The 20,150-nt window shown below is 35.2% G+C and overlaps 1 protein-coding gene across 1 annotated transcript in view; it reads right to left on the bottom strand.

Moving 5' to 3' along the window:
• Positions 1 to 7,015: 7,015 nt before the first annotated feature.
• The window catches only part of LOC144977996 (uncharacterized), a gene marked incomplete in the record, with an annotated part of 79,738 nt that continues 66,603 nt past the window's right edge, over positions 7,016 to 20,150 (bottom strand). The window contains 2 exon segments of the mRNA XM_078923405.1: positions 7,016 to 7,247; positions 8,063 to 8,208. Coding sequence (XP_078779531.1) covers positions 7,134 to 7,247; positions 8,063 to 8,208 — 260 coding nt within the window.

The following is a 20,150-nucleotide window of genomic DNA, read 5'->3' as shown; positions in this document are numbered from 1 at the left end:
TTTTTTCTTTACTATTTTGTATGAGTCTAATTTTTAAAATTATTATTATTAAATGGGGAGCTGTAAGAACGCTGTAGGTTTTAAAAAAATGGACTAAGACTATTTTTAGGGTATTCAACTTGTATATCACATAGGTGGGTATTTCCCATATTTGAACCAAAAGTAGTAGTAGTAGTAGTTGTCACCACTGCTACAAACACCATCACAGCATTGACACTGCCACAACCACTACCACCACATCATCATCATTATCACCACGACCACTAGAGCATCATCACTACTACAACCGATACCAACACTAGCATCAAAACAAGTATCATGGTTGGGTCTCTTGATCACTTCTTTGGGGTGTTTCAAATTGTAATAGCCCTTGGTATTACAATTTCTGAGCCTTTTACTATATACAAATTTAAAGTGATGGCTTATCTTGGTGTCTCCATAAACCAGGTAATACTGTAATCACTAGAGATTGCTTCGAATGAGTTTAAATTATGAAGATTATTTTGCTTTGGGTTTGGTGTTAGCTTATATATAAATTTTGTTTTCAATCATGCAGACTAGATTCTTTTTTCTTTTTGCTTTTAAAATAAAAACACATTTAGGGTCATAGAATTAAATGTACTTTTCACTCTGGAAAGGTTGTCACTCAACCTGCGAGTCGTAGATCACAAAAAAAATAATTTAATCAGCATCTTTTTCAGGCAAACCGGCTTAACCGGTCTGTCTTTCAGGCAAATTGATCCCCGTTAACTTTCACCCATAGGGAAGTGATGTCCCGACTGTTGAAGCCTATTGGGTCATTCCACCCCAATCATGCTGTTTATTGTGGGCGGGGTTCCTGACCTCTCTGGGAGGCACTTTCACTGACTGTGTCTTCTCAATGTCTGTTTTCCAACACGCTTTCTTTCTTTGTCTTGGAATAAGATTACTTGTTTTTGTCCTGGCACTGGCCGGATACCCTAGCTAAGAGGGAAACAGTCAAATGTATAGTTAGTTTTGGGAGATATTTTTTTGTCTTGTAAATCATTCTCTGTTACTGTTATGCACTGTATTATGTTTGTTTACATATTATATATGATTTGTAAACATTTGAGTGTATTACTCTCATTGGGGGCATGTGCTTGTGTCTGAGTGAGACTTTTAGGTGATCTCAAACTAAGTACTTTGATAGTGTGCTCTTGGAATCTACATGTTTCCTGTTTGAACCAATTCCCCTTTGTCTTAGCTTTTCTTGGGTGCTTTAACTATCCCAGTCCGCCTGATTACGGTAATAGAATGTTATCAAAGAGCATTTTTCAAGGGCTCAACTACATGCGCCGCTCAGAATGGGACTTGAACCCTGGACTTTCCGGTCGGAAGGCAAGTGTCATACCATAAGACCACAGAGCCGCACATTATAGCCCGGGGCACCCAACGTGGTCTAGCAAGGTGAAAAAAAACAACTGGAGAGCGCATTGAGCATGGTCGAAAATGTAGATATGCGCGATTTCATTTTGTTTTTAAATTGTCCTTCAGAGCCATTCGGCCCGAGGAGCCGGAGTTTATTCCGGTTTCTATAGCGTGAAACGGACAATAGCAATTGCAAAGTACTTTCCGTCAAATCTAACAGGCTCAATTACCCATTCACTTCTGGGTGGACAGAGGGGTCAGAAAAAATCTCGATCTTGCTCCTTTTGTATGTGAAGCGAGTGCTCTACCAACTGAGCTATCGGTACTTCTGCCATTTAAATAAACAAAGATATAAACATAAAGGACAAAAAGATTTTCGAACGATAATAATTCAAATTGTAAGGTTTCATATTTATTATTACAAATTATGTCAATAAGAAGAGAAGAAGAAAAAATATTTGCAGTTTTTGATGCCCATTCAGTGTGTTGAACATGGCATATTATTAAGTTAAATATAAAACTGTGAATTTAGTTCTTTGTCTCTAGGGCTATCTGGAATCTATGGGATATTGTGTAAAATTGTACAGGTAAAAAATGAAGGGTTGTGTACATTTGGTGTAATCATGTAATAAATTACAATTTATCTTCTCTCTCTCTCTCTCTCTCTCTCTCTCTCTCTCTCTCTCTCTCTCTCTCTCTCTCTCTCTCTCTCTCTCTCTCTCTCTCTCACTTTTTCATTCCATCTCCTTTTTAAGTATTCTTATAAATTTTTTTTTCATAAAATAAATACAGGCATACTCATTATTTTATCAGTTTCGCACATCAACACACGCACTCAAAATACACACACACACACAGACACACACACACACACACACACACACACACAAGTACAACTTGATTACGGACCAAATAAATGTGACACATCGACTCAAGTTCATAGAATCTCGGATTGTAACTTGTATCGAGTAGTGAATGTATTGTTAACAAAACAGTCAGAAATACACCGTTATTTCTTTTATTTTACATATATTTTTTCTTATCTCTCATCTATTTCCATAGACTGAAAATAACTCGTACAACCGTATTCAAACCTGGGGATTTTATAAAAGTCCCAGGTTTGAGAGTTTTTGCCAAGATGAGAGTCATTTTAATTGATCGATATTTGAAGGACGAGTTTTCTGGCCAAAATTTTAAATACGGGTGTTGTTGTTTTTTTTTTCCGGATTATGGGTTGTAATCTCGTCCCACCCAATACAACACATTAATGTCATCCAACTTTTATATTTTTCGACAACAAATTCAATTTTCATCATTTATCTCAACCCGACACAATACCGCACTGAGTCGATCAGTCACAAATACCGCATTACATACATAAATAAATATATGCATTTTCATACAATATGATTGTTTGCTGCAATTCAAGATTCCTCCTGCCCATTAAAACAGGACAGATTTACAATAAAGTTTTAAAAACTTTTTTTTTTATAATATTAAAAATAAATAGCCAATGACATTTCTGTCGTTCCTGAAAAAAAAAACGAGAAAAAACAAAACAAAAAAATAACAAAACCAAACAAAACAAACAAACAAAAAAAACAAGAAAACCCCCAAAAACAACAGACCGCGGAATTTAAAGTTTAGGTCAGAAAACTCCGTCCTTCAAATATCGACCGATTAAAATGGCCCTCATCTAACAAAAAACAAAACAACAAACAAAAAAAAACCTATCAAACCTGGGACTTCCGAGAGGACTTTCGTGACTTCCCTTGAAGTCCCAGGTTTGACATTTTTGGCGAGATGAGGGTTATTTCAGTCGATTGATATATGAAGGACGAGTTTTCTGGTCAAAACATTTTAAACCTTTGGGTTTTTTTTTATAAACAGAGTACGACAGAATAGGGAATGATGGATAACTATTAGAGCATTTATATAGCGCAATTTCCACTCAACGTGCTCAAAGGGCTTTACAAAGGGTCCCTAGCTAACAGCAACACTTAACACGTAGGACGAGACATGGCGCCTGTTAGGTGATATTACAGTTTTTGCCGACAGAGACAACGCTGTTAACGGCCTGGTACTCATTTTACACCTGAGCTAACAGAGAATGTGAGTAAAGAGCCGTTTCCAAGGACTCAACTATGCGCCGATAGCTCAGAGCGGCTGTATTCAAACCCTGGACCTTCCAATCCGAAAGCGAGTGTCATACCACTAGACCACATTGCCGCACAAAGCAAGAATGTAAGAATCGTATTTTCATGCCCCCCCATCCTATTCTTTGGTCATCCGATCCATTCCTAACGTCATGACATTTATGGGTAAATTTGCAATAAATTATAATCGTGGTTCTTGAAATTAAAATATGTATGAAATTTTGTTTGGAAAATGAAAAGAGTAAAAACATATACTATATTCTGGAGCGACGTGTACTTATTTGCAGGTGAGTTAATCCTATTCATTATGAGCCCATTGTTGACATGGAAATCTCAAAAAAATTGATGTAAAATATAGATAGTATGCGCTTGGTTAAGAAGCTCACAGCATTGCCATCCGGAAGTATAACAAAACTATATGTATCCGTGAACGTTTTTTGACTGGTTAATACAGTTTAGTGAGAATTACTCATAAACACGGATGGCAAGAAGCAATAACAAAGACCTGAGCCACGTCAACTTCATACTATCTATAGTCAGTCCATTACAACAGTGTTAAACTAGGCCCACACTTGCCTTCGGATGTCAGACCTGCATATATGTACACGTCGCTCTGGATCAAATTGTGAAGAAAAAAAAATGGAAATCTCATGATAGTCATTTTGGTTGGCAAGTCTGAGAAATGAAAATGTAACAATAACCAAGTTAAGAGTAAGCCGATGTGCTCATATTTGCAGGTCTGATAGCCAAACGCACTTATGGGCTTGATTTAACTCTGCTGTCATTCACAATATTTTGCATTGGTCGGAGAGTTCTACAGTACTTGTTCCCAAACCCGATGCCCAATGGAGGTAACGACTTATTATTTATATGTATATACAAAGATAACATTGGGACAAGCAGCTCCAGCCAGCTGTATTGTAGAGCAGAGCTGGTTTCTTCAAATTTCAAAAATTCGGAGTTTCCTTAGGGAAAAGAATGAGAATTCCTTGCTCTCAGCATGATACAAAACTGCTCTGAAGTCCTTAATATAAGTTCTAACAAAAGAGTGAAAATGGAAAGTCTTCTTATGGGAACAAAACAGACAATAGACGTTTCGGGTACAAACCCTCCGTCAGGGTTTGTACCCGAAACGTCCATTGTCTGTTTTGTTCCCATGAGAAGCCTTTCCATTTTCATTCTTTCGTTAGTATTTTACGATCACCGGCTTCAGGCAGCCCTTACCGTTTTCTACGAATATAGGTTCTATGAACCTAGAGGTTCCTTTTCAACAAGATTTATTGAGTCAAAGAGACGAATGCAGCTCTGTAGCTGGAGCCGAAAAATCGTATTTCTACGAATTTTTTGTAGTGCTTGGCAGGTCTGTTGTAAAGGGAATTTAGCGTGCTAGTGCTAGAATCCAGCGACTACTATATTTCCATTACAACAAGGGGCCCATCACATCATCAGACCTACAAATGAGTACACGTCAGACTTATTTAAAATTGGCCAGAAAACTCATCTTCAAATATGGATCGATTTGTAAAATGAGCCTCGTCTTAGAAAATACTATCAAACCTGAAACCTCGAGGGGTCTTCCTTTAAGTTCCAGGTTTAAGAGTTTGTTTTTTTTTAAATGTTTTATTTTTCCAAGATGAGGGTAATTTAAATCGATCGATATTTGAGGGACGAGTTTTCTGGCCAAATTTTTTAAATAAGTGTCTTTCCAGAGCACGACAGTTAGCTGGTCAAAAGGACTTTAAGTCCTTGAACTCTTAGCCTTCAGAGTCAGAGGCACGAAAAGGCCAATAAATAAGGCATAACACATATAATAATGTGTCAGAGCATAACAAAACCTGTCGGCAGGCGAACATTTTGGATTTGTATTATTTTTTTTGCTTTCTCTGATGGAATATGTTCCCCAGAGCGTTTCAATCTTTGTTTGAAGTAAGTCGGATGATTTTTCATGAGGATATGGTCGGATGTGTGGGAGAGGAGGTATTCGGCAACTTTTTCAAATTTCATACTTTTTCAATTTGAATAGCTGTAAAAAATAAATAATTAGAAGTGAAGTTAAGTTTTGATGTTTCCCGAAGATTTATATAAAGGGTTTATTTAATAATTTATGACAAGAACTCATTTTTGATCAAAACTGACCTTCTAAATAAACTTGGCAATATCTCAGTTCAAACCTTTTCACCATCCGACTGATTTTGTCATTCACTGTAACATATTATGATATTGATATTGAGACAGACAACCCTTCGTTCATTCAAAATGTAAGTCATCGCCTCAAAAACGGTATTATTATTACGTCCGTTGAGCTTTTTTTGGGAGCTTTTTTCATATAGAGTAATATCCACTAAATGTGCTCAAAGCGCTTTACAGTTCGAATAAGATGCCAATAAAGTGATTTTGAGTTACCGTAATATGGGGCTACTTAGGTCACCAGAGGTTACTTGGGCCACTAGGGGTAACTTGGGCCATCAGGGGCCTATTGGGCCACTAGTGGTTACTTGGGCCACTAGTGGTTACTTGGGCCACCAGGTCTTACTTGAGCCACCGGGAGTTAGTTGGGCCATCAGGAGTTACTTGGGTCACCAGGGGTTACTGGGCCACCAGGGATTACTTGGGCCACCAGGGCTTACGTGGGCCACCAAGGTTTACGTGGGCCACCAGTGGTTACTTGGGCCACTTGGGGTTACTTGAGACACTAGGAGATAATTAAGCCACCAGGGTTTACTTGAGCCACCAGCGGTTACTTGGGCCACCTGGGGTTACTTGAGACACGAGGGGATAATTGGGCCACCAGGAATTACTTAGGTCATCTTTCGTGCACCCCCCCCCCCTCCAAATAATTGCTCTCTCAATTTCTTATACATAATTCGTAAAAACATTACTAAATATTGCTAGATTTCGAAAAGAAAAAGTTTTTGGGACCACACATATTTTTCATGAAAGTGGCCCAAGTAACCCCAGGTGGCCCCAAGTAACCCCAGGTGGCCCAAGTAACCCCAGGTGGCCCAAGTAACACCAGGTGGCCCAAGTAACCCCATACTACGGTAATAAGACAAAACTTTTGAGATTTTAATTTGTGTTCCTTAAAAACAAAACAAAAAACAACATCCACTGTCCTTAATGAGCCGTAAATAATAATGTGAAATTGAATATAAGCTTCAATTTAATTACAAAAACAGATCAAATGAACGTTTCGGGTTTTCCCCTTTATCAACAAAACAGGATGAATGAAACACCACAGATGAATGAAATAATGTGGTAGTGGCGTAGTTAACTACGCCACTACCACATTATCTCATTCATCTGGGGCAGGGGAAACCCGAAACGTTCATTTGATCTGTTTTTGTAGTTAGATTGAAGCTTACATTCAATTTCACATTACTATTTATTTCTTCGAGCTTCGATCAGCAACATTTACATTAAGGAGCCGTAACAACTTAACACAAGTCTTGAATATTTTTTTTTCAGCGGATTCAATTTTTGGCACTTAAATCAACGTTAAATCATCCCGACATAATAAGACATAACACCGTTTGGAGGCGGTCGGTCACAAATTGACACAATTATTGAAATCGTGGAAGTAGGTACGGTCTAGAAGAAAGTGGCCGATCGTTGGGGCATGAGAGATACCCATTGCTTCTGGCGTCGTCTGAGCTCAGCCTTGAGAGCTTGGTATTCGGCGGCAGTGTATTGCTTTTGCTTTTTCTGGATGATGGATGAGGGGGGGGGGGGGGGAGGGGGAGGGGAGGGAGGGGGGAGGAAGGGAGGTTGGGAAGGGAAAAGTGTTAGAAGAGCATCAATTATTGTTGTTACTTTCTTTTTGTTTCCTTCATTTTTTTTTTGTTTTCATTTTTTAACGTTATGCTTTATATATATCAAACATCAAGGCAAAATGCAAATAATATAGAACCATCATGGTTTGTTCATGGAGCTTTGTTCGGCTTTGTGGCCTTGTGATAGTATGAGACTTGCCTTTTGACCTCTGGCATCTATAATATAATATTTTTGTCTCGGATATTACATCAAACAATATGTGTCAATGCATGACATAATTCGTCGGAAAGTGAACGTTTTAGATTTGCATTTGTTTCTCATTTTCTGAAATAATATGCTCCCAAGAGCATTTTAATTTTTATTTGAAGTAAATCGGGTGATTTTTCATGAAGTTATGGTCAGATGTATGAGAAAGGTATCCAGCAACTTTTCACAAATTTTATACTTTTTTAACTTGACTTGCTGTAAAAAACTATTTAGAAGTAAAATTAAGCTTTGATATTTCCCGAAGTTGTAAAAAAAGAATTGATTTAATCATTTATGACAAGAACTCATTTTTGATCAAAACTGACCTTCTAACTAAACTTGGCAATATCTCAGTTCAAACCTTTTCACCGTCCGACTGATTATGTCAGTCACTGTAACATATTACTCGTATAATAGCTTTAATAATATAATAATAACATAATATAATATAATACAATATAACGTAATATAATATTATATAATACAATATTATATATTACCTGTTTTTTGACGATGACATTGGAGCCCTTGGAATCGGCCCTAAGTCGTTGCAGACCCAGGCAGGTGAGAGGCCTGTCTGTGGTGTCCTCGCCCTCCACCGCCTCCTCCTGCTCCCCCTGCTCCCCCTGTCGAGATGCCTGCTGATCTATGGACACGACAAACACACGGGCACGATTATAAAATGCAATGGGAAATTTATTAGTTATAAATTTAATCTTTTTTCCTTAAACCCCCCCCCCCCCCCCCCCCCCCAAAAAAAAAAATTTTTTTTTTTTTAAAAATCTAGATATTTGAATATTTGCGCAATTGAGCGCCGAAACGGTAATAAATAAATAGATACATAAATAAATAGATAAATAAAGACATTCTAAATAAATAGATAAACACATCATAAATAAACAGATAAATAAATAGATAAATACATGATAAATCCAAAGGATAGCAAACATTTTTTATTGTCCGTTTCACGCTATAGAAACCGAGATAAACTCGACGAATATTTTGCCTGTAGTTGGTATGGAGAGGGTTAAATTTCAAAATCCACGAATTTTCTGATTCTGATTGGGTTTTCTTTAAAAGTCTTTAATTTAATATTTTGGAGCTTTTTTATATAGCGTAATATCTATTAAACGTGCTCAAAGCGCTTTACAAGGGGTTCCTGGCCAACAGCAACACTTAATATGTAGGACGACGAGACATGACGCCTGTTAGGCGATATTACAATATTTTTCGGACAGACAACGCTGTTAACGACCAGGTACTCATTTTATACCTGAGTACGGCGAGAGAATGTGAGTAAAGAGCCTTTTCCAAGGACTCAACTATGCGTCGAGCGAGGCTGGAACCCAGGACCTTCCGATCCGAAAGCGAGTGTCATACCACTAGACCACATAGCCGCATATTTATTATATTATTTTTTCCTCATCTAGTTCATTCCGATATAAAACCTGTTTGACTCTCTCGGTCACATTTTGTTTTTGATGATATAAAAATGACATACAATATTATAAACTATCATCATAATCATACAAACATGAGCTTTTATATAGCGCAATATCCACCAAACGTGCTCAAAGCGCTTTACAAGGGATCACAATTCAACAGCAACACGTAACATGTAGAACGAGACATGACGCTTGTTAGGCGATATTACATTTTTATTCCCGACAGTGACACCACTGTTAACGGGCAGGTACTCATTTAACACCCGAGGACAGTGAGATAATAATGTGAGTATAAAGAGCCTTACCCAAGGACTCAACCATGCGCCGAGCGAGGCTCGCACCCAGGACCTTCCGATCCGAAAGCGAGTGTCATATCATAGGACAAGACCACCTAGCCGTACAATGATTCGATTAGACAATGGAATTATTAGTAAATATGTGACCCCTCGTCTCAAAACGGTATTATGTCGGGATGATTAAAATGCTGAATATTGAATTTATAGCCAGAAATATCCGACTTGGGTTGAGTTTGTATGTTCTATTGAGGAGAATGAATATCATATTTTAGTGGGGGGGTTTTTTACCAATAATTCAGAATTTTGACCATTTTAGCTGTAATTTGACTTTTTAGCATTCGGTTCATCCCGACGCATTACCGTTTAGAGACGATGGGTCACATATACGTTAGTCATTTCTACTGACAGAGAGATCAGGGTGTGTTTTGTTACGTGATCGGAGAGGAAATGGAGCTAAGGATACAACCAATATTGAATGTAGAATAATAAGAAAACACTAAATATTATTCTGAATCCATTATTCCGCAACTATTCTAAGATTTAATTTTCTACATGTAAAGAAAAGCCAATTCATATTTCAGCACTAGAAATGAATATATATATATAATATATATATATATATATATATATATATATATATATATACGTGTGAGAGTGTGTTTGTGTGTATGTGCATAAATATGTACTACCATCAAAGCAATAAACTACTATACCACTAGTCAAGCTTGAAATAATAATAGGGACAAAAAAAAAAAAAATTAAAAAAAAAGATTAATAATAATAATAATAATAATAATAATATAATAATATAATAATAATAATAATAATAATAATAATATATAATAATAATAATAATAATAATAATAATAATAATAATAATAATAATAATAATAATAATAATAATAATAATAATAATAATAAAGAAACAAAACAACTTTTCTTACTTCCAATTGGTGTGTGTTTACAAGCATAAAGTGAAAAATAAACATGGAAAAGCAACGAAGACAAATTTGCCTAAACAATATTATCATGGCGGCCGTCAACTCATAGTTACTATAAATAGAAATCGGGAAACATAACAACAATGCATGTCGTCTTCACAATGGCGGATGAGGAACAAAAAAAGCAAACAAAATAGATCCCTGCACAAGTAGAATGGGATTGTAACTAGAGCACATGCTATTCTGCAGGTCTCATAACCGAACAAAGAACACGTAGGCTTACATACAATCCGATGTGTACTTATTTGCAGGTCTGATAACCGAACGCAATAGGATACAATAGTCTGATATCACGTACGCCCAGCAACCAGTAGCTTGGTTCTAACCAAATAAAATCGGAACTTTTTATTTTTCATGTTGGCTAGAACTTTTTCACATGTCATGTGATCAGACTGTATAAAAGTCAAAACATGATCCGATTTATAATGTTTTTTCTCTTCTGGATACACTTTTGTGCTCGTCGGAGAAGTATAATTTCATAAGGGCGACCGCCATTGTTCCGGTAATTTAGAACCAGTTACTAAGTTACTGTGCGTCATTACGAGGGAAGTGACGTCACGACTGTTGAACCCTATTATGGGCTTGATTTAAATTAACATTGTTGTAATTGGATTCAGTAGTCTGATGTCACGCCATCCGGCAACGGCGGCCATCTTGGTTCTAAACAAAGAAAATCATTACTTTTTATTCTTCATGCTGGCTAGAACTTTTCATATGCCTTGTGATCAGAATGTGTAAAGTCAAAACATGATCAAATTTATGGGGTTTTTTTCTCCTCTGGATACGCTTTTATGCTCGCCGAGGAAATATTTCATACGGGCGTCCGCCATTGCTCCGATAGTTTAGAGCCAGTGTTACTAAGTTACTGTGCGTCATTACGAGGGAAGTGACGTCACGACTGTTGACTCCTATTATGGAATTGATTTAAATTAACATTGTTGTAATGGATTGGCAATATTTTGCGTTGGTTTTAGAGTAATGTCCATAAAACCAATGGGCCTATAACACGTTGGGTTATCAGACCTCCAAATAGGCATACACCATCGGATTGAAAGCCTATCTGTTCTTTGGGACCCAGGGCGGAGCCATCGTTATGTTATAGCCTGATACTGAAATCCAAAAGGACTGGCAGTTTGACGTCATTATTTGTTTTTTGCACCGCTTAGTGAGTAGTCGTTAGTAGAGCTCATGAAACAAGTTATTTCATTGGTTGAACTATTGAATACAACTCACGATTTGTTGTCTTTTGTGGTAAAAGACCGGCATTTTGACGTCATCTTTTGGTCAGTGTCAGGCCATAACTTTACGAAGGCCACGCCCAGGGAGAAGAAATAAATGTACCCATTCGCCTCAAAACGTTATTATTTCGGGTTGAATCCGATGCTTCAGGTTGAATTTAAAGTTTTTAAAAAATTTAGAAATTCAGTAAAAAAGTAATCAACAATAATGAATATTATTATATAATAACTTGGAGAAAGAACAAAATCGTTTGGGTCTCAAAACCCTTCTTCAGAAAATAACCAATTAATAAAAAATAACAGTAAAAAACATTAATACTGTTTTTTTATTATTTTGTTTCACTATTTTTGTTATAAGCTGAAGAAGGGTTTTAGGTCCGAAAAGTTCCATGTTTGGAATTTTCTTTTTATTTTACATAGATGTTATATTTATTTTTGTTCTTTACTTTCAAAGTCCACTGTCTCGAGCAGCTTAGTCTTAGTATCACATAGAATTTTAGTAACAATGTGGAATTGAATGTAAGCTCCAATTTAATTTACGAAAACAGATAAAATGGACGTTTCGGATTTCCCCTTTATCAACAAAACAGGATGAATGAAACACAACAGATGAATAAGATAAGAAACCCGAAACGTCCTTTTTATCTGTTTTCGTAATTAATTTGAAGCTTACATTCAATTTCACATTGTTATTTATTTCTTCGAGCTTCGAGCAGCAACAATTACATAGAATTTCAGTGTAAATAAACGGTTTTAGTCACGTGATAGGGTGAGTTTCATTCCATCCCTCTTATAGGAACACCTGATCATTTCTTGGTAAATACGTATTCGTTGAATAATGCTTTGAACGCGTTGAATATTATATACGATTCTTTCATCCCTTTGTATTTATTAAACAAGTTATTTCTATCGTGCCTTATAGGGAATGAGATTAGCGGAAGAGTAGCGTCCCTTGATTGGACGTCACCGGCGGAAAAGTTATTAGAGAGAGAACGTCATGTTGGTTGTGCGCATGCGTCTCTCGTGCTCGCTTCCGGTGAAAGCGGCTTGAGACACTTTGCCGAAAGCGAGGACGAGAGAGACACATGCGCAAAACCAAATTGACGTTCTCTCTGTAAGGTGACGTCCAATCAAGGGACGCTACTCTTCCGCTAATCTCATTCCCTATAACACAACGAGCTTGCGAGTAATTGTTATTGCACGATAAAAATATAACGAGTTTAATAAATACAAAGAAATGAAAGATTTTAAATAAAATAATTAAATTGAGCTTTATATAGCGCAATATCCACTAAATGTGCTCAAGGCGCTTTACAAGGGTCCCTGGTCAACGGCAACATTTAACATGTAGGACGGGAGATGACGCCTCTTAGGCGATATTACATTTCTTTCGGACAGACGACGCTGTTAACGGCCAGGTACTCATTTTACACCTGAGTACGGTGAGAGAATATGCGTAAAGTACCTTTTCCAAGGACTCAACTATGCGCCGAGCGCGAGGCTCGAACCCCGGACCTTCCGATCCGAAAGCGAGACCACATAGCCGCAAAGATTACGTGTGCTCTTCCCCTCCAAGTAAGATTATTAGATATTTTGTAACCAAATGGTATGGTATTAGTACTTCTATTCATCATAATTTGTTTCTTTCTCCTTCTGCTTGAATGACAATTTGACACAAAACTAAAACCGTTAGATTTGTATTCATGCGCACCAAAAGATTATTTTTAATCGCCAATCAGATTAAACACTTTATTTCACACCAAAAAATGTGCGCAAATATTCTGAAATCGTTGAATAAAATTTTAATTCAACGCGTTCAAAGCATTATAGAGCAGTAAAGTTAGGTGCCCCAAACGTAAACAAAGGTCGAGAAGCACGTGGCAAACCACATGTTCCTGTCTTGACAGCTCACGTTCCAATGTAAATAATAGAAAAAAATAACCTTTAAAATTTGGCTGTTAGGTGGCAAAAGAAACACATATTCATAAATACTCGATCATGCATCAAATAATGTCTAGATATGGATATTTTATGGAACAAAAGGTAAAATTTTCTAAAATTTATCAAAAGTTACAGTCTATCTATTTTTAGACCAGAGCAAATTATTGCGCTGGTGTGAACAAAACGAGAATTATTCGGAGCCTGATTTTCATAATAATTTAGCCTTATATTATTATTTCTGCAACTGTTAGATTTTATGTAAACATATTTTCAATACTGAAAGTGTATTGCCTACAACTCAAACTACAAAATTGGGAGACCTATATTGTGCGTAAATTATTCGGTCCCTAACGGAAATCACTAGCAACTTGTTATTGTTTACGTTTGGGGCAGCTAACTTTACTGCTCTATTCAACGATTATGTATTTACTAAGAAATAATAGGGTTTTCCAATGAGAGGGGTGGAATAAAAAACATTAATTCAACGATTGAAGAATATTTTATAGGTGTAAAACACAGCTGATTGCAATTAAAAATAATCTTTTGGTGCGCATGAAGACGAATCCAACTTTTTTCCCTTTTTTTTTTTTTTGGGGGGGGGGGGGGGGGGGGGGGTGGTCAATTGTCATTCAAGCAGATGGAGAAAAATATAAATTATGGCGAATCGAAGTACTACAACCACGCAATTGGTCACGAAATATCTAAGAATCTTACCTGAAAGAGTGGATTAAACGTATTCGTTCATCTATTTATTTTTATTAAACTCGTCATTTTTGTTGTTGTTGAAATCGAACAATAAAACATAGGCTCCTCTCAAGCTCGTAGTGTTGTTTGGTACGATAACATTATCGCGTTTAATGAATACAAAGACATGAAAGAATCCTACATTATTTCTCAAACTTTAAAAAAAAAAATTCTTTTTTCTAATTATTATTATTATTATTATTATTATATTATATTATTATTATTATTATTATTATATTATTTATTATTATTTATTATTATTATTATTATTATTATTATTATTATTCTCATTCATTATTATCAATATTATTATCATCATTATTATATTATTATTATTATTATTATTATTATTATTATTATTATTATTATTATTATTATTATTATTATTATTATTATTATTATTATTATTCTCATCATTATTATCATATATATTATTATTATTATTATTATTATTATTATTTATTATTATTATTATTATTATTATTATTATTATTATTATTATTATTATTATTATTATTATTATTATTATTATTATCATCATTATATCATATATTATTATTATTATTATTATTATTTATTATTATTATTATTATTATTATTATTATTATTATTATTATTATCATTATTATTATTATTATTATTATTGTTATTATTATTATCATTATTATTATATATTATTATTATTTTATTATTATTATTATTTTATTATTATTATTATTATTATTATTATTATTATTATTATTATTATCATTATTATTATTATTATTATTATTATTATTATTATTATTATTATTATTATTATTATGTTATTATTATTATATTATTATTATTATTATTATTATATTATTATTATTATTAATATTATTATTGTTATTATTATTATTATTATTATTATTATTATTATTATTATTATTATTATTATTATTATTATTATATTTTTGGTAGGGCACATGTATCATAATACATGCATGTTCAATGGACGTGATGATAGATTAATCAATTTATAATTCAAGTGTTGAATAAAATTTGAACAACAATTTCTATTTTCTTAATAGACAATACATTTATCGACTTCGTAAGAGAACTCAACGGAACTTTTTGTTTGGTCACGGAGAGATATTGTCTGCGTTTAATATTTTATATATTTCGCTCACTTGTAGTTGTACGGCTATGTGTCTAGTGGTATGACACTCGCTATCGGATCGGAAGGGCCTGGGTTCGAGGCTCGCGTTTGGCGCATAGTTGAGTCCTTCGGAAAGGCTCTTTACTCACATTCTCTCACCGTACTCAGGTATAAAATGACTACCTGGCCGTTAACAGCGTTGTCTTTGTCCGAAAAATTGTAATATCGCCTAACATGTTAAATGTTGTTGTTGACCAGGGACCCCGTGTAAAGCACTTTGAGCACATTTAGTGGATATTGCGCTATATAAAGCTCAATTTTTTAATTTTAAAAAAAAGTAGAATTCTTTCCCAATGTTAAGAGCGGGAAAAGGTTCATATAAATGTTAAGAAATTGATCGTATTCAAAATGATAAGAGGAATCTCGAACTGAATTCGATTCAATGCAAGTACTCCCACCTCATTGTCATACTCGCTAACAGGAAGTTTGATACACAACAAGCCACGTGCTAAAAATGCTGGCGTCTGTTTTCGATGGGATTTGACGAAACGGATTTGATTTTTCGTTGAAATCATCACGAAGTTTTAATCAATCTAATAATGCACGAAAACCATCTTCATGCCAATACGCTTCAACAGCCATGACGTCACTTCCCTTGTAATGACGCATGGTAACTTAGTAACTGGCTCTAAACTATTGGAACAATGGCGGACGCCCTTATGAAATATTTCTTCGACGAGCATAAAAGTGTATCCAGAGGGGAAAAACATTATAAATTTTCTGATCATGTTTAGACTTTTATACATTTTGATCATAAGACATATGAAAGGTCTAGCCAGCATGAAGAATAAAAAGTATCGATTTTATTTGTTTAGAACCACGATGGCGGCCGTCGCTGGGCGACGTGACATCAGACTATTGAATCCAATTGCAAACACCATGCAACATTTGGTGACGGTCAATTGGTTTCGGAGCCTTAGTGTTCACAAAAAATCCAATTTGCCGAATATATAATAAGATAATTTTGTTCTGGAAAAATGCATTTGACGATAGTACTGATAATATAACAGTATAGCTGTTTGTCAAATAACCGATATGATAATAATAAAAAAATATCGATGCCAATCCGATCTATAAAATAAGGCATGGCTAATCTAATCCTAACAGTCACGCTTTAACACCTAATAAAATATCGTTCTAGTGTTTCCAGCGATGCATGTTATAATTATCGATTAACTCATAAATCGATTGATTCTGATAGTTTTACGATCGGTGTTTAGTCGTAAAGAGAATCGTTGGTTCAAATAGAAAATTTAGAGTAAATAACTAAAATATTATATTTCCAATATCAAATCGACAACCAGGATATAAATAGATATCATTTTGTGATGTCGTTGTAAGAATTTAATTATGAACCTTATTGTCTTTCAATTATGTTATATCAGATATCACACAACCTAACAATATCGAGTACAATGAAATTCGATTTTCTGGTGGATTATTTTACAATATCTATTTAAATAGCATTCACCCATTATCGATATAACGTTAACTGAATGGTTTGCCCAGCCTATATCGATATTGGTGAAATGGAAAGACCATTATCGAAATGTACCAAAACTGGATAATAAACAATATCGTCTTTTATAAATCGATATTGATTTACAAATCGATATTGATTCAAACGACGACAGTTTATTTTGTTGAGCGTTGTCAGGACATTGTACCACGTGACCTTGAGGTCAGTTTGTCACAAAATGCATGAATGAAAAAAATACGAACGTTTATCTTTTAATTTAGAATAGAATAAAAGTGGGAAAGTAAAAAAAAAATGATTTAATTCTCTCCTTACCAACAATTTTCCTGATTTTCCCGAAAATGACCACACCTACCCATACAAAAAAATATGTATTTTATTAACCCTAACACAAAAGATATAAGCCTACATGCTATACGTACTTTTGTTCAGGAAAACAAGCTATACAAACAGTATTAAGTTCTTTTAACTATGTAAAAATCATTTCTTCAAATTTTATGATGGACAGACGAAATCTTAATGAGAAAAATGTAGCTTGTATCGTAAAGAATGTGGAGATTTTTTTCTATGGTTGTTGAGGAGAGGGTTAAACACGATAAAGATGACGTGTCGTTTGAAGTATGATTTTTGATTGATGTGGAACAAATGTTCTATTTCATAAAACACACATAACGCGTTAAACACGATAAAGATGATGTGTCGTTTGAAGTGTGATTTTTGTTGATGTGGAACAAATGTTCTATTTCATAAAACACACATAACGCGTTAAACACGATAAAGATGACCTGTATCGTTTGAAGTGTGATATTTGGTTGATATGGAACACACCTTCTATTTCATAAAAACACATATGACGTGTTAAACCGTAGCCATCGTTATGTTACAGCATGACACTGAAATCCAAAAGGACTGGCAGTTGGACGTCATTATTTAGTTTTTGCACCGACTAATGAGTTGTCGTTAGTAGAGCTCATGGAAACAAGTTATTTCATTGGTTGAACTATTGAATACAACTCACGATTTGTTTTCTTTTGTGGCAAAAGACTGGCATTTTGACGTCATTTTTTTGGTCAGTGTCAGGCCATAACTTTGCGAAGGCCACGGTTAAACACGATAAAGATGACTTGTATCGTTTGAAGTGTGGTTTTTGGTTGATATGGAACACACCTTCTATTTCATAAAACACACATTATAACGTGTAAAAACGACCTTATTCCACCTACACAGTTATTTCATCCTTTATTGGCCAAATTTACACATACTCCAACACACACTCACTCACATATATACATACATACACATACACACACACGTACACACACACACATATACACACACATGCACGCAAGTAGATAGTTCATGAGAAGACCATGAACACTATCATCACTGACTGATAAGCAGAGTGTTGAGTTAGTACAGAAACAAGCCTCTCTACCAAGCAATTAAAGGTTGTGATACTAATTATAATATCATATCATGGTTATCGTCCATTGCATGCTAAGCCCGGTTCACGTGGGTTTGGGTCTAATTCATTAGGACAAGAACGTTAGACATGTTAGAAGACAAAATTCTTGGACGAGAAGTTTTGGGTTGTTGTTTTTTAACTATTGAAAGCTTAATATATCGTAGTTATTGTATATATGTAGATTGGGGATTGCGCCTTTTCCTAAAGCAAATCATTGAAAAATGAGGACAAAATCATAAGGAACGGAACGAAATTTCAAAAGAAACAGAATGTACATAAGTCAATTTAGAAGCTGAGTCAATGGTCAGCTCTACCAGCTGAAGATTTTAAACTAATAATGGGTTAACAAAATACATTGTCACAGGTTGTTCAATATGAAATATACCATGCTCGGAGCAGAATTTCCCTTTGGATGTTTATGACGTTATAATGCTCCATATCATTGCATAGGGAAGAAAATTGTGATTGTCAAAAACTGGTTCCTATTTCGTTGGACGTATAAAAACCATCTTCCGGAGGACTAGAAATATACCTTGTGTAATTAAAATTGATCTTCTGGGGCCAGAGTGATGGCATCTTGTTTTCTAGTCTAAATAAATTCTGGAAGTCCATAAAGATAATACATCCTCGCTCTTTTACATCCCGTAATCCTACGCATCTGCCTATACATCCTACTACTGAAACATTTATGTCACATTTATGTAACCTATTCATTATTAGTACTCCGAAGGACTGGTTACATACACACTGCCAAGGTTTTAGGAACCAAAAGAATAGAGCGTGTGACGTCACGACTTTTCTTCCCCATAAGAAGCCTAAAAAGGAACGTGAATCGATTAAACTTCTCTTCATGACGTGGTCAGAATATTTTTTCCCGGGCTGTAAAATTTACGGGGGTTGGGGTTTGGATAAAATGACGTGTTTGGGTGTAAAGCGTTTGTAGGTGCCGTTAGATGATAAAAAAAGACATCTTTTTGATTCACACCCAAGGAAATCGAAATGTGTTTTGAATCAACAACGCCCAAAAGGGAGAGAAAAGAGAGAGAGAGAGAGTAGAGAGGGGAGAGAGAGAGAGGAGAGAGAGAGAGAGAGAGAGAGAGAGAGAGAGGGGATTGTACTTAAATGCTTATCTTTTGGGTCGAACCCAAATGGGCCCTTCAACATCGTGACGTCATTTCCCCCTCGTAAGGACTCATAGTAACTTAGTAACGGGTTTTTTAAACTGATTCGGGGGAAAGTCTAGGTTTGAGAGTTTTTGCCAAAATGAGTGTCATTAAAATCGATCGAAGGACGAATTTTCTGGCCAAATTTTCAAATATTATGGATTTTTCCAGAGTACGGCAGATATAGATGTGACAGGTTCTTTTGCCCCAAATGATTCAAATTTGTGTTTCACGATCTGTGTGTGGATAAACGTCGCAACTGAAAGATGGGGCCCGTTTCTATCTCTTAAACGCTTCAAACCCTTTTGTTTTAGCTTCTCTAATGTTTGGGACATAATATCTGGTTGAATTGATTTTGTGTCGTTGCAAGAGAAATTCCATGTGGTCAATAATTTCTCAGTCCCATAAGATGGTCAGCATACTTTTTTTTTCAGACACGAAAATTTTAAACTGTTTTGGGGATGGTGCGGTGAAGTCTTGTCAGGGCTCGTTCTACATGTTGCTTTTTGCTGTTTGTTATCAGGGACCCTTTGTAAAAAGCTTTACACGTTTAGGGGGTATTACGCTATTTTAAAAAAATCTCCAAAAAAAAAAAAAAAAAAAATAAAAGCCAATATATTTTCCCCGGACTTTTA

Source organism: Berghia stephanieae, chromosome 8, assembly GCF_034508935.2.
Source record: "Berghia stephanieae isolate SIO BIC M18660-M18661 chromosome 8, UCSD_Bste_1.3, whole genome shotgun sequence".
NCBI lineage: Eukaryota > Metazoa > Mollusca > Gastropoda > Nudibranchia > Aeolidiidae > Berghia > Berghia stephanieae.
The sequence above is the reverse complement of the archived record's forward strand: the minus strand, read 5'-3'. Positions and strand labels throughout refer to the sequence as shown.